This window comes from Crotalus tigris, unplaced genomic scaffold (genome assembly GCF_016545835.1).
Source record: "Crotalus tigris isolate CLP2741 ecotype Arizona unplaced genomic scaffold, ASM1654583v1 scf7180000018455.1436977, whole genome shotgun sequence".
NCBI lineage: Eukaryota > Metazoa > Chordata > Lepidosauria > Squamata > Viperidae > Crotalus > Crotalus tigris.
Window position 1 is genome coordinate 105,370 of NW_024097011.1, and position 15,865 is coordinate 121,234.

The 15,865-nt window shown below is 34.3% G+C and overlaps 1 protein-coding gene across 13 annotated transcripts in view; it reads left to right on the plus strand.

The window, feature by feature from the left end:
• Nucleotides 1-15,865, plus strand: part of XRCC4 (X-ray repair cross complementing 4) — a 103,488-nt gene that overhangs the window by 28,323 nt on the left and 59,300 nt on the right. For 12 of the 13 annotated variants that reach the window (XR_005557822.1, XM_039352601.1, XM_039352603.1 and 9 more), the window contains 2 exons: nucleotides 13,448-13,614; nucleotides 15,217-15,369. Coding sequence is in view for 12 of the 13 variants with exons in the window: in XM_039352601.1 (XP_039208535.1) it covers nucleotides 13,448-13,614; nucleotides 15,217-15,369 (320 nt within the window). In the remaining variant the exon portion in view is untranslated. The remainder of the gene's footprint in view (nucleotides 1-13,447; nucleotides 13,615-15,216; nucleotides 15,370-15,865) is intronic. The other variant, XM_039352612.1, reaches the window with a different exon arrangement.

The following is a 15,865-nucleotide window of genomic DNA, read 5'->3' on the forward strand; positions in this document are numbered from 1 at the left end:
TCTATTCAGAAATGTATCTTTATGTGATGACAAGTATGAGATTTATCCCAGCTTTTATTGTGGAAGTGATAGAATATGTTGACAGAATACTTAATTTGTAGGCTAAATCTCTTGAGTATTCTTGATAATAATATTGCAAAGTAGTATCCCAGGAAACACAATATTGGGTACTTTCCTTCGACTAGTATGTAGCAATTTATCACATTAATATTTTTAAAAGATCCTCTGTTCATTTTTTACTAGAAATGTATCCTGTGATTTCAGAAGAGTTTTTTATTGGGAAAAAGATGAATATGGAACTATTTTTCAGTGGATTGTCTGGACTTTTGAAAAGTCTTATTTCTTCTTGAATCTGAGAATGATGCCTTCATACGGTTTTGTTGGAATTTAAAATGTGGAGGTGACTTGTTTTAATCCTTTGTATTGCAGGTTAAGTTTGCAGTACTATACATCCTACTTTGGGAATAAGCTCCATGTAGAAATTGTGAAAGTTGTCCTCAATTTACAATGGTAATTGGGACTGGAAGTTCCATCACTAAGCAATGTGGTCATAAAGTTCAGTTGCATCACTTAATTATGCCAATCTCTGCAGTCTTAGTTGCTGTCATTACCTCATGGTCATTAGGCAAGGCAATTTCTTGCTGGCTTCTTACAACCAAAGTCAGTGGAGAAGCTGGCAGGAAATTGCAAGGTAGGAAAGTGGCTGTTGACAAGTGAGTTGCAGGGAAAGATCAGGGAAGGTGCGAAGTTGTGCACAGAAGTTGCAAAAAGCTGACACAATGTGAGTACAGAGGGACTGGAGAAGTGTGTGTTGGGGGGAAGACTTATCTCAGTGACTTGCAACCTTTGCTGCTGGCTTCCCCATTGATTTTATGGGGAAGCGGTCAGTGAAGGTTGAAAATGACAATTATAATGTGCTGCAACTAGTTATAAATCTGAACTAGTTTTCAAGTACCCAGATTGCAATCACAAAATCTTGGGGTGCTGGCCTGATAACAAATAGTCCTAGGTTGAGGACTACCTATAGATACATAAAGGATTGTGATGCATGCCTACTTTCTTTTTCTAATGTTTTCTTTTTGTGCTGTTTATTATTAGTCCAAGCACAACTCGCAGAATTTTGGACCATTGGAATTTGGAGAAAGTAACATTCTCGGAAAATTATTTCCATGAGATTATATAAGAAGTCACAGGAACCCATCCATCAGAAAGCAAATGTGTGAAGATGCTTCCTAATTTATTTATTTACAAGGTTTACATGGCCACTCACACAGCTCTGGAAGCTCACTACAATAATAAAACCAATATCAAGAAAATTAAGAAAACCAGGTCCTATCCCATCATTTATGGATTGGATTCATAATTCTGTTCATTCTAATCCATCAATCTATATAATCCCCTATCATTTCCAATCCTCCCTAGTCCAGTAGGTGGGGGAAAAGTCAGTCCTTATGGCTTCTAGAAGACTAAAGAATGGAGGGGATCTGCTGGATCCCGGGATTTGGTATTCCAAAGAGTAGGGGCTGTTACAGAAAAGGCAAAATTCTACTGAACTCCCAGAACAGTTACTATATTTAAGAAAAAAAAATACAACTTGTGTTTTGTGTTTAATGTTCTACATTTTATTATTTATAGACAAAATTTATACCTATAAATTTGTATTTTACATTAATTTGGTAATCTTCAGTGAAAATATTTGTTTAAAGATATAATTAGCTAAGTATACCTATTGACTGACTTTAGATATATATCTTTATCTATGTTTCTGAACTCAGTGTACAGTGTTAACATTAAAGGTTGATTAAAACAGTATAGTATGTGTACTCTTTTACCTGATAGGCCCAATCTTTAGTTAAACATTTGCATCTTTAATTTCAAACAGTTTTTTCCCCCAGAGGATGCAATAAAGATAATTTGTTTAAGGTAATTAATTTGTATATATGGTTGTACTATCCTTGTGCTTTGATTGTAGATCACTAATCACATCAACACTTCTAGCTCCTGCTGTAATAGAAAATGTAAGTTCAGTGAATATGAAAGTTCATATTGAAGAGATTTTTCACTTTCCAGTTTACTTACATAATGAGGTCTTCTAATCAGGATTTTTGTGGCTATTATATCAAAATAGCTCCCAGAATAGCCATAAACACAAGCAATACAGAACCCATATAGTATTTAAAATGGAGATCCAGATTCAGGTTCATCCACAGTTGTGGAAACTCTCTAGATCAGTGATGGGCAACCTTTTCGGCGTGGTGTGTCAAAATTCGGCAAAAAATCGAGCATAACTCGCGTGGTGTGTCACTTCGACAAAAAAACACAATTTTGCGCAATTTATAGTTTAAACTACAAAAATGTATAATTGCAATATATAATTGTATTTAATAAACCAAAAACAAATTATTTAACATACCTGCTTAGTAACTTCTTTGTTCATCAATCTGTCGATTTCGTATGTTGCCCTTGATATTATTGAACTTGTTTGGGGTGCCGTGAACTGAGATAAGTGAGGGGGAGGGCGAATTATTTAACTAACCTGCATATTAGTGACTTTTTTGCTGCTGAATTTCATTGGCTAAATCTTCAATTGAAGGTTGGTACTTTGTACACTTCAGGCCCAAGCAAGCGCTACTAACCTCATCTGTCAATCTGTTTCTTTTGTTGGTTTTGATATTATTTAATGCTGAGAATAAGATCTCACAAAAGTACGTAGAAGGAAAAATTGTGAGTAAAGCTGTTGCTATATTTTTCAGGGTGCTAAAAGTGTCTGGTAGTCTGTTCCAGGCACTCCAAATTTCCTGTTCGTAGTGGCACTCATCTTGATTCTCCAAGCGGCCCCTTTCCAGATTCTCAAGCTTTGACCTCAAGTCGACAAACACCTGAGCCCAGATGCTGTCTTGAAATTCTGCAAGCTGCATCTCCAAATCATCTATTTGCGTCCATTGGAAACCATTTAATTCCAAACTATTGTAGACTACTACATCAGGATACTTAATTATTCTCATGGTCTGTTCTAGGCTTCTAAATTGACTAAATCTATCAGTAAACTGGTCAAGTAATGAGTCTAAAACATGCTGGCACTTCATATGCAAGAGTTCCACTTCATTTCGTACAGCTGCACTGGCCTTCTCAAAATGCTTTTGTACTCGAGGAAAATACTTATACGTTTTAGTTTCTACATCTCGCTTGAAAATTTTTACTTTACTTTCAAAAGCTTTTATGTATCCAAACATAACATCAATACTTTTGCCAAAACCTTGTAACTTTAAGTTCAGTTCATTAACATGAACAGAGAGATCTGTAAAAAACATCAGGGTGTTGACCCACTTATCATCATTGAGCTGAGGAAAGTTTCCCAGATCCTTATCTTCAAGAAATACCTTAATTTCTTCAAAGCACTCCACAAAGCGCTTAAGAACCTTGCCTCGGCTCAGCCATCTTACATTATTGTACATCAGCAGTCCACTGTAAAAGTGCTGAAAATTCTCGCTTGGGAAGGGGGCGAGCAGCTATTAAATTAACTATTTTTGTAACAACTGACATTAAGTCATTTAAGTCAGTGAATCCTGCCTTGGCACATAAAGCCTCCTGATGGATAATACAATGAAAAGGCACAATCGGATGTCCAATAGCTTCTGTAAACAATTTCACAAATCCAACTTTTTTCCCCACCGTGTTTGGGGCACCATCTGTCGTCACTGACACAACTTTAGAGATATCAATGCTTAGGTCGCAGAATGTTTGCATAACAACCTTACATATTTCGCTTCCTGATGTACTTGTTGGAACTGATACTAACTTTATCAACTCTTCTCTCATTGTGTGACTATCAGAATATCGACCAATAATGGCCAACTGAGCATGTGACATGACATCAGTAGTTTCATCAAGACAGATGGAAAAATATTTACAATTCCTTATGTCTCTCTTTAATTGATGTTGTACGTTTGTGTTCAGTCTCATTATTCGGTCTTTTATGATATTTCTACTGAGTGGTAACTCAGATATTCTCTTAATAATTGCATCTTTATTCTGCATATCGTGAAATAGAAGTGGCGCACATCTTAGGAGAGTTTCTTTAATAAATTCTCCCTCATTAAGTGCTTTTGCATGCTGAGCTATGGAGTGAGCAATGCTCAAACTTGCAGATGTTAAATTTGTACAGCCTTTTATAAATTTAAGGATGGAGTTAGATTGGCTCTTATAAAGGTGTAGCTTCCTGGAAATGTATTCCTTCCTTTCATCCTCACTTTTTTCCAAGAGCTGGGAATGATTAGTTTCAAAATGTCTATTTATATTCCACGTTCTGCTTACTACCGTTTCAGTACATAGAACGCAAAATGATCTGCCATTTTTTTCTATAATACCATACATCTCGCTCCATGTCTCTTGAAAGGGTCGGCCACTGCTACTACCACTCCCTTTACTTAACCTTTGTTTTTTTATTTTTTGGGTGCTCCATCAGTGGGCCAGTGACAGCAGATAGAATTATAGATAGTTTGTTAGCCAATTAGGGGTTAACTAGCCTAACACAGCCTCCCCCTCACTTATCTCAGTTATTGTGGGCAATTACAAGTCCATGGCACTCCAATAGTTGCTGCTAATGGCGCTCACAGATCCCCCTTACTGTGTGGCACTCACTAATTGCGGCCTGACTGGAGAAAGGCGCGCACTGTTCCTGCGCTCCTCTCCTGGGGATCCTCCCTAACGTACTCTCAGCCGTGCTGATGAAGTGTGTGCGCACGGCACGCACGCCTTACCAGCAGCCCCTGCGTTGATAAAGGGCCTGTGCTTGCCTGTCAGTCGGCGGCGGCGCAGGCTGAAGTTTGCGGCGGGGACACAGTGAATGAGTGAGTGTGGGTGGGGGAGATCACATGTCCCGCCCCCCGTTCCTCCAGCACAGAGCGTATTTCATCCTTCCTGGATCCAAGGCCGTAGTGGTACGGTTGCTCTAGGGGGGCGGTAGTCATAATAGGAGAGTTTTAGTGGGTTCGAGTCCCACATAACCTGGTGGCCCGCCAGGTATCCGTGGGGATTTCTCTTCCGTGGCGAAAACAAAAAAAAAATTTCTTTCATCCTCGGCGTGCAGGAGCCGTGGATGAATTGCATAAAATCGCATGAAATCCTGCGCGTGTCACCCCAAATGGCTACGCGTGTCAGCACTGACACGCGTGTCATAGGTTCGCCATCACTGCTCTAGATGATGTTGGATAAGTTGCTATCAGTGCATCTATCTCACTTGCAAAACTGGAGAAAAACTGGAGAAGGGAGAACTACCTACATTGTCCTGAGCTCATACAAGAAAGACAGAATATACATCTAATGAGTAAATATATAAATTCCATGTTTATTCAGAAATTAAGCTAAATAGGACTGATTCCTGCATATCTCAGCCTACAGCTGTAAAACAAAAAAACATGTAGTCTTGGGCAAGTACCACATTTAATAAATAGCTTTATTACAATGAAGGAAATTTGAAGCTCATGCAGTGTAAGAAGCAATTTGATTGCATGGTTTCTTAAGCTGTTTTGTACTCAAACTTGCAGTTGAAGAAATGAACACTGATATTGTGTATATTTGTGCTGTCTATACAATCAGTCTAATAAAATATTGCATAGTCTAAAATACTGTGCAAACTAATTTAAAACTGTTCTTTTTAAAAATTGTTGCTGGATGCATGTGAAAGAAAAAAAGTGCATTTCCTGAAAGACCTAGCAGAGTTTGGAAACAATTTGTCTCAAATATATACAAAAGACATTTTAGGTTAAGCCCCCAGTAAGCAAATCAATGAAATAATGGCCCCTTGAGGAACACATTTGTTAATCTTGGCACAGATGTTGTAATTCAACTTGCACACACACAAATTTAAGGGGTCCTTGACATTAGAGTTTTTTGGTGGTTGCTGCCTAATGGTTAGGCATTATAAACATATCCATTCTCTGAAATGTTACCAGTTCAAAATGCTTTCAAGTCTTTTATAGCTGAAGTCCATGTTCATAGTCTGAGTGGTGAGTGATACCATTCCATGCTTGAATTGGTCTTTTGTTTTCAGTGACTGTTAAGAGCTAGATATTGGACAGGAGGGTTGTTATTTATATTATTCACTACTAAATATCACTGTATTTCATTTAAATTGAAAAGTGGCATTTATGGAAATAGTGATAATGCTGGCTTACAGGAATGTATCCTGCCAGACAGTGACATCATGTTCTGATTTTTAATACTAAATAGGATCAGAATTTTTTATTCAAGGAAATGTATTTACTACATTGAATGCTGTTAGTTTTTCTGTCTAGCATTTCCAGAACTTAAGGAAAAGTTAGACGTACGAGATCATGCTTTTGTCCACAAACAGTATAATGCATATTTTTTTTCTTATTTTCCTGACATGTTTAGCCTGAGGAACGAATTATAATAGAGTGCATTTTTTTTTTGCTGTTCACAATAGTAATATAAAATGACAAGGTTCTAGATACTGTACAACGTCCTTGTGGGGAAGACATGGATTTTCACAGTATTACTATTGAGTGATGTTAAATAGTCTTGTGGATTTTATATTTCCAAAAATTACTTCAGTAACATCTGTTTAGAAAACTACAAATTGAACAAAAGTTATAAGGAACTTTTATACTGGTTCATTTCAAGCATGGCATTTTTCTGAGGGGGCTGTGAGAAATTGAGTATGTGTACTTGCATGTATGAATCAGCTCTTGGCTTCCAGTAAAGATGCTTATGATGTGGGTAGGGGGGAAGCTAAGGAAGGCTTTGAGAAGTTTATACATCTGGTAGTTTAGAAAAATATTTGGAAAAGTGGCTTTTGTATTTAAAAGTAATGTGAAGCTATTGTCTTCAGGTCTGTTGTTTTCATCATCAGAATAAAGAATAGAAATGGGGAACAAGCCCTGTAACTGTCTATAACTACAACCAAATTTTCTTTAGCTAAAATTGTTTCAATAACAAAATCCATTTCTGACTCTTTGCTCAGCTGACACAATCCAATTGTTTTTAAGATAAATATTTTTGTAATTGCCAGGATTTCCTCCCTTTTCAATGTGAAATATTTTTTCTTTTCCTCTGGAAAGTTTTACCAACAGCATTTCTATTCTTTACTGAGTAAATTTTTACTTGCAGAGTAGAAGAAAATGTTTTGTATTAACAACACCATGACAATGCTTGAATTATTAATTTAGTAAACAAGGTTACTATCTCCTTCATTTTCCCTAATCTTTCATCCAGGTTGGACAATATATTCACACAGATTCCCACTTTGAGGGAGTTTTCACATAGAATTTAACCACAAAATACTAAAAGATAGGGAGAAATCAGGGTATTGAGGCATTAAATCACATGAATATATTCTAGTATGAGACATAATATAGTCTTAATCTGCTAATTTAAGGTGAGCAACTAGTATTCGGGAGGTCAAACTAAGAAGTAATTTAGGATGGAGACTTGAGATATTTTTAAAACATCTTTCTATGTGGGAAAAGTGGGAGTGCTGTCTAAATTCACTTCTTTGCCTGTGCAAATCTGCTGCTGAGATCCCAAGAGAATTTGGAGACCTGTGGGTCTAGCCATAAGTGAAAAACTACGTATAAATTGCAGTAGTTTTCTTTAGTTATTTAAATATTGTATTATTTATTTATCATTTACTTTTATCCATGGAGAAATCATATCAATTCATTTATTATTTTATGGAATTTCAGTATCATAAATTTTGAATACATGTGCATTAACATGCAAATTCCACTGAATCTAAATATTCTAATTAATCATACTGGCAAGTGGAACACTCTTTCCCTTAAAATGAGATAGGCCCCTAACCGCCTCACCTTCCAGAAAGAAGAGCTGGCTTTTTCCATCAGCATCAGAACAGAGTAAGGCTAGAGCCCAGTAAAATGCCCGATGCATGAGGAGTGTTCTTTTGGGGAATGCTGAGAGATTTGGGGGGTGTTTATCAGCCATCCAGAGTTATGGAGTATAAGATAAGTAGGTATGTAAATCAAACAAACAAAGTTCTAAAATACCTACTTTTAATTATTTCCAACTCTAAAAATATTTTTATTACTTATAAATTTAAACTTTACCTATCAGAAGAAAATTTTACTGAATAAAATTTTAGTATGTTTTTAACATTTATTATTAATATAATTATTTTATTATATTAATAAATATATAATTACAAGTTATATAAAATTTAACATTATATAACATTTGAATATAAACTTTCATAAACCTAAATATTTAATATTGTGTTTTTCATTATGTATTTATTTGGTTCCAGAAAACTGTGTGAACAGAAAGAGTTCAATGCAGCTCCCCCAATGCTACATAAAACACCATTCCAAAGAAGCTCTTCATTTTCAGAAATAACATTTAGGAGAGTGTTACAGATATCTATAGTTATGAAAAACTATAGTTCTGTGGAAAAGTCCTCTTATTTATCTGGGTCCATTTTAATTTTTTAAAAATTCTCTTGGCATCTGATAGTGGTCATCTAAGTCATTTAAAGGCCAACGTGTTAACAGTAAATAAATGACGCAAAAAGGATTAAAATTTAATTTAGCAAGAATCTGCATATTTTAAAAGCGTCTGCAAGCTTTCAAGTTCTCTAGAACATTTAATCAGACTGGTAGTTTAAAAATAAAAGGAAATGCATTGCTGTTATCAAGATCCAAATAGTTGAACAAGATGAATGATCATTAGTCTAGAATAAATGCCAAATTTTGAATGTTGTAAGAGGAATTTCCATCCTTCATTTCCAGAATAGCCTTCTCCTAGAGTCCAGGTTAGCACCAATTCTGATAACCTTCCAGAAATAGGTAAATTTTCAAAAGCATTTGGAGCAGGGGTCTTTAAATTTGGCTCAGGAATTCTGGGAGTTGAAGTCCACAAGTCATAAAAGGGCCAAGTTTGAAGATCCCTGATTTAGAGGATAAAGCTAATACCATCAGAGAATATTATTATTCTTTGGGTTATATATCTTTTGATATTTTTTACTTACATGAGTAACCAACACAAAAGAAACAGGGTTGGGGTTATTTGATCATCTGAAGAGAATGAAATTTGAATTGCAAAAGAAATAAATGAAGGAAGAGATAAAGCAAGATCAAAGAAGTTGTATGTTAAATGAACTCCTAAAAAAGAATGTGAAAAATATAAAGCTCAAAAGGCAATGCATGAAGTGATGTATAAACATGACAGAAGAAAGCACGGTTTGCAAGTAAAAAGTGTGGAGAGGTATACAAATGTTTTTATTGCAAATTAATTTTAATTATAAATCTTTTCTTACCTTGTTTACCTTCTTACCACTATTTTCTTTGGCTTACTACTACTTTCTCTTTTTCTGCGCTTTGAATAAATATTGCTTATCAAAAGTAAATAGCATGATGGATATAAAAGATGGGAAAATAGCATGATAAAAGTAATATTAAGAATGGCATTAAAATATATGGTATTTTTCACCATTGCAATATTAGACTTTGGATTCACCTAAGCTTTGTCAGCATTTCTCATATATCCTGTGATGAAGGAAAAGAAGGGAAGCAACCTCTGATTAGAACTGGGAAACTCAACAAAAGCATGAATATTGGAGAATGTACTTAGTCCCAATTGGATGAAAACTTTGCCTTTGAATTAAATGATTCAAGTATCCCATGCTTCTTTTGCCTTTAAGCCTGAGTGAAAAATCAGTGCCTTTCTTTGATTTATTGATAGTGCTTAATTTAATCTTTTCTTCCCTACTGGACACCCTTTGGTTTTGCTGGGACTGCCACTTTCAGCTTTCTCATATCTGGAGGAATTGGGGGTGGGGGAAGTCCGGCCTGCTAATATAAATAATATAATTTGTAGAATTCTATGATGCAAGGTGTTGTGGCCATTGCTGGTTCAGAGGATTTTAAAAGCAACAGCAAGTTTTTTATATATAAAATGTGTCTATTATAGTTAAAGCCATGACAGTCAAAATGGAAGCTCAGGTTGAGAAGGGTAACTGACAGACACCAAGTGAGTAAAACAGGAAATGGCTGTGGTCTTCAAGTCTAATGACATAAAATAAATAATTTTATCAGGATTAAGAATTTTTTTGGCAGGGGAAAGGATACAGATGGAGCACTTGGAAGCCAAAGCTAATGTACTTTGCCAACTAAAACTACTTAGGAAAAAGAAAAGAGTCTGGATGGTAAATTTGGAGTGTATGATTTTTATGGCTATATCTGTTTTGGTGGAAGTATTCTCAGTATCACCTATTTTTCTTTTTGCAAGATGTTGCTGATCCATATTGAGGAAAAATATGATTAAATTTTGGAATCTCAGAAGTGAACTCTGCCTGTATTCTTATAACTCACAATTTCTTTCTTATCACAGGAAGGAGGGAAACTTTTCCTTCTACTGTTGTTTAACTTCACTTTGTTATTCTGGCTAAGCTGATAGATTGTGGTTAATGTCATTCCTGGTTAGTTACAAATATGCTAGTTAAAACCCAAACAGATGACAAAACAGATACACAATAAAAAAGATTTTCTGCCAATAATTGTATTTAAGGGTAAAAGTATTCTGAAAAATATTTTTTTAAAGTAGAAGAATAACTCATAGGCATTGCAGTCAAATGAGGCTGGAGCCCAGTAAATTGATGTATGAGAGGATGTTGCCAGTGTCATAGCTGTTAAATACACAAAGTGCAATCCAACTTAAGCTTTGCCATATTGTAAAATTCCTGAATAGATCAATACATTTTTATTATATGTGACTAAAAAAGTGATATGTTAGTTACATTTAGTTAGGGATGATTTGGACTTCAGTAAGAGTTTCCAAAAATGAAACTGTATTAAGAAAACCAGCTATAATTATTTGAGAATGAGAATAGTGCTATTGCACATGATGGCAAAATATTTTTAGTGCTCTGTTTAGGAACTTGCATACTTTGCCTTAGTCTAGGCATTATCTCATGCTTATTCTTATGAATTTCCAACCTTGGAGTCAAATAACAGAATAGAAAAGCTCCTTGCCTTCAATAGCCGAGACTTCTAACATTCTGAAAAGTTCTAGAACAATATGATTTCAATTACTGTCATTTAAAAAACCCTACTCTATATCAATCATATTTTAATAAAATAAATAAATTCACTGTATTATATTATTACATCAATTTCAAGTGTAGATTTGACAGACACATAATTTCCATGATTTTTGAAAGTAAAAGGGCAACAACTGAAGGAGGAAGTAGTTCTCAAAACATGGTGTCTGAAAATGTAACAGTCTACACACTTCACATGTGTTTCATAAATTTTCTTAAATGTCAATCTAATGAATATTGAGTTACTGAATGGAAGCATTAACATACCTCAATTTATATGCACTGTGCATATTGTGTTATGCCATGATACTCTGCTTTTTAAAATGTTAAAACTATTTATCATGTTGTTCTGCCAACTTCGCTATGCTTTGTCCTTATTTTAAAAGCATGGTAGCAAGTCTAAATTTATATTTAGCAATTGTGCAATTAAATTGTAGCAGTATAAGTTAAAATGATTACCCAAACTATCTATAGTCTGATATTTGTAACCAATTGCTTATTATTTGGTAATTGTTACATGAGGTAATATAGGAAAAAGAGAAGTAACTGATCAGCTTGCCCTGTTTATGTAACACATACTGTAACATGTGAATAGAGTCTGCATAGAGTCAAGCTCTTTTGTTTTCCATCTTTCAAATGAAGACTTATTTGATAGGGCCTCAGAAAGCATTTAAAGAGGCTCTTCACAAAACATATTAACATGAGTGAAGCATTTCTCCTTGAAACATTACAGATAGTACTTGACTTACAACTGGTTGCCTAGTGACTGTTCAAAGTTATGATGGACATCCCTGGGGATACTTACAACCTGGTTCCAGAGTGGGCCATCTTATAAGATACTGGTGGTTTTTATGTAGCAATCACAGTTGGAACCTGCAACTTAGTCATTAAAGCCAAGCTATTGCTAGGTGAAACTGCAGCTCTGCTTATGATCTTACTTAAGCTTTCCTTTACCTACTTGTGAAAAATCATAAATGTGAGGATTGATCATAAAGTTACTTTTTCATCACTGTTGTAACTACAACTGGTTGCTAAATTAGGCAGTCACTAAAAAGACTAACTATAGCCATAATATACTATACAGTACAGGAAGAAATCTGCTGAATCAAGGTGAATCTGGATTGTGCCACACTTTGGCCAGTTAGATGCATTCGGTAGGCTCATTCATGCAAACAAATATCGTTCCTCTCTTATTAATAATGGTTATTAGCTATTATTCAAAGCCAGAAATAGTAAATATCCATTAAGCCTTTAATCACTGACAGCTCAATCCTCCATGAACTTGTTCAATCCTCTTTAATACCCTCTAATTTGGTGGCTGTTTCATATGATGACAATGAACTTTATAGATGAAATATGTATTATGTTAATAAGTCAAAATCTAAGCATGGTTGATGCTGTCCTCAAATATTTATTTGGAGACTGTGGGGGATGGGTATGCAGCAGTTTCCATCATATTCATTGTATCTTGCTAGGTTAGTGATTGATTGATTGATTGATTGATTGATTACATCATTCTTTTACTCTTAGCAGCTATGTAGATTTTATTCATGAGAATCTATTTCTAACCTGTTTTTTTAAGTTTCTCCATGGTGCATCCATCATCAATGAAGACCTTATTGCACATGCCATTTATAAGCAGATTGCCCGTAAATATAGACTTTGTATAGACACATATAATGAAATATAGGACTTATTCATACAGAGTACAGTAAGTTAAAACAAGATAGTTGTGTAAATACATTAGAAATACTTAAGTATTTAAATAATATTTGCATTAGTGAAATATATATAAATTGTAACTGCTTATTGTTACAATGACATATCATAGTTTTCTTTATTGGATTATACTTTTTTGTTAAAGTATTTTTATGTGCTTCTAATTAGTTTTAATAATATTATGCCTAAATCATGGAACCATGGAAAGTTGAGAGGAAATTTTGACGATTAGAATGAAATAAATGAAATTTAAACATTGTGTATAAAACACATTGATGTTATTAGCAATGAAGCACAAAAATACAACATGCAGAAAGATTGAAATTAGTATTTTCTTGACTGACCGATTACTTGTATAGTTAATCTTCCATTGAAAATAAATCTTAATATATTTTCTTGTATTCTAAGAACCCATCTTTTCCATCTGACAATCAACAAAGCTTTCAATTTTTAATGTCAGTTATAGATATTTTTAAAACAACTGTGTTTTCCCTCTCCTAAGTTGAAAAATCAGTATTGACACATGAAGTAGTTAGGAGAAATAATCAGATAAACATTCAATGCTTCCCCCCCCCTTTCGTCTTGTAAGATGGATGTACAGATGAATTTCATGATCTTTTCTATTCAAATAATGTTTACTTTCTTTTGTCCTAGTTTAGACTTGGATCATTGATATTACAAAGAGTTACAAACTCATCTGAAGTCATTAGAGAGCTGATTACCTATTGCCTAGAATGTGTAAAAGAACTACATGCCAAAAATGATCACCTACAAAAAGAGAATGAAAGGCTTCTGAGTGATCTGGATGATATGCAAGAGCAGTAAGTTGAAAAATAACATTCACAGGTTTTTTTTTTTACTTTCTTTTGATTCCCTCAGACTTTTTATTATGTGAATGCAATGCTAATTTACTAACCAGGGATTAATGAAGCTGATTTAAAGTTAATTTAAATCAGTTAGATATGACCTTTATTGGATTACATCTACCAGTGAAAACACAGAACTATATTTTTCCACTGTTTAAATACTGCTGAAAACTTTGAATCTTCCTAGAATGTATTGTGTCAGTATTTATTTATATATTGATACTTGCATTTTTATCATTTCTAGGTTGTTCTTTCTTACCTCTCCCCTAACTAATTAAAACTTGATTTATATACAGGAGTTCTTCAGGTAGTTGATTAGTACCTCTAATGTTTCTAGCAAGATTTACCAAATTGATCTCCACAGTAATGATACCCAGTGATTTGCATTTAAATTAGTTGAATTATTTATTAGCTATTGAATATCCACATCACATAGCAGGGTAGCTTAAATTCATAGGATTATTTGTCATTTATGAAGTTATTTAGTAGATAGGATTATTTGTCATTTATGAAGTTATTTAGTAGATAAGCTGTAAAAACTATATTTTCCAGCATTTTGACATGGATTAGCGTGTGAGGATTCAAATATATTTGATATAAATAAAAGTATTACATGGATTTAATCATTTAATGTACAAGAAGAAATGTGCTTTTAAATTGAAAGACAGAAGTACCAAATCCTAATATAGTATTCTAATTCCACGTTGAATTTTGCATTTACTTATAGGATGATGCATGTAGAATTGCAATACAAACACACACGTGTATGTATTATATCAGATATATTTCGTTCCTATTGTGAATGGATGTTTTGATGGCTAAATCTCCAACAGCAGCAACAATTTGCAATTACTATATGAAGTTACAAGGTTTTGGTGCTTGTTTAGTAGCATGACAAATGATTGGACTTCTGGAAAGTTTGGCAATACTTTGGTTTTCTAGTTAATGAGACTGTACAGAAGAACAGGACTCCATATGGTCCTGATACACATGTGGCAGTACTTACAAAATGACCTGTTTATAAAATGGCTGCTATCATTGGCGGATTTAATCCCAAATTCATTTACTGGCAGGCAAACTAGCTCTCAGAGTGCTTTCTATTAATCCACCAAGACACTGAGGGATTGAAAGGTATTGTTGCAACAAATAAGATGCTACAAGATGATGCTTTACTTTTCAGGATGCTAACAGTATGCATACTAACAATATCTACTGTACAAGTAAACTGACAGCATTTGATATGAGCCTGAATATTTTCAGATTTTTTCATAAGCCATTATATAGGTTTTTTAAAATTCAGCATATATCTTTGATATTCTATTAAAATAATTATCTCCCCCAAATGTAAAATTGATAAATATGTATAATATTTATATCTATAATGAAGTCATAATCAAATAATTGTCCTGGTATAGTTGTACTTCTATTCACTGTCATCATTTCTGCTATACTCGATGACTTTGATTTAAGCTTCTCAGAAAAGTCAGTACTGTATTTTTTTAAAAAAAACCTCTCTTATTCTTTATTATGCAATTAACAGAGGCATTTATTTTTAAGATTACAAAAATGTGTTGAAGCTAAAGAAGAACTGGAGGCTGACCTTTATAAGCGATTTGTCTTGGTCCTCAATGAAAAGAAAGCAAAGATAAGAAGCTTACAGAAACATTTAAAAGAAGTCGAAGAAACAATACCGGAAACTGCACAAACAGGGTATAATTTATTACTTTCCTTCTACTAAGTAAACATCATGCATGAAATAGGAGTAGCTCTGTTCTCTATCTTATGCAGGCTTCGAAGTTCAAAGACTGTGTGTCTTGAAATGAAGTAATATAGAAATGAAGTTCTATAGAAGAACTTTAGCAATTCAGCATTTTGGCAATAATACATTAATTATAGTATTTATTTGAAGCATTCTAAATACACACCTAAATGGAATAAATACAGGTAGTTCTTGAGTTTAAACCATTCAGTGGCCTTTTGAAGTTATGGCAGTGCTGAACAAGTGATAAATATGCTTGGTCCCTGAAGTTTCACCCAATGCAGCACCCTTGCAGTCATGTGATTAAAATTTTGGGCGCATGGCAGCTGGCCTGCACTTATGACTGCAAAATCCTCCATCTATCTATCTCTCTACCCCCCCTCCATCTTTGCCCTTTTGGTAGCCCTGCTCTCACTAACCCTGCAGGGATAGTCACTCTGGATCTAC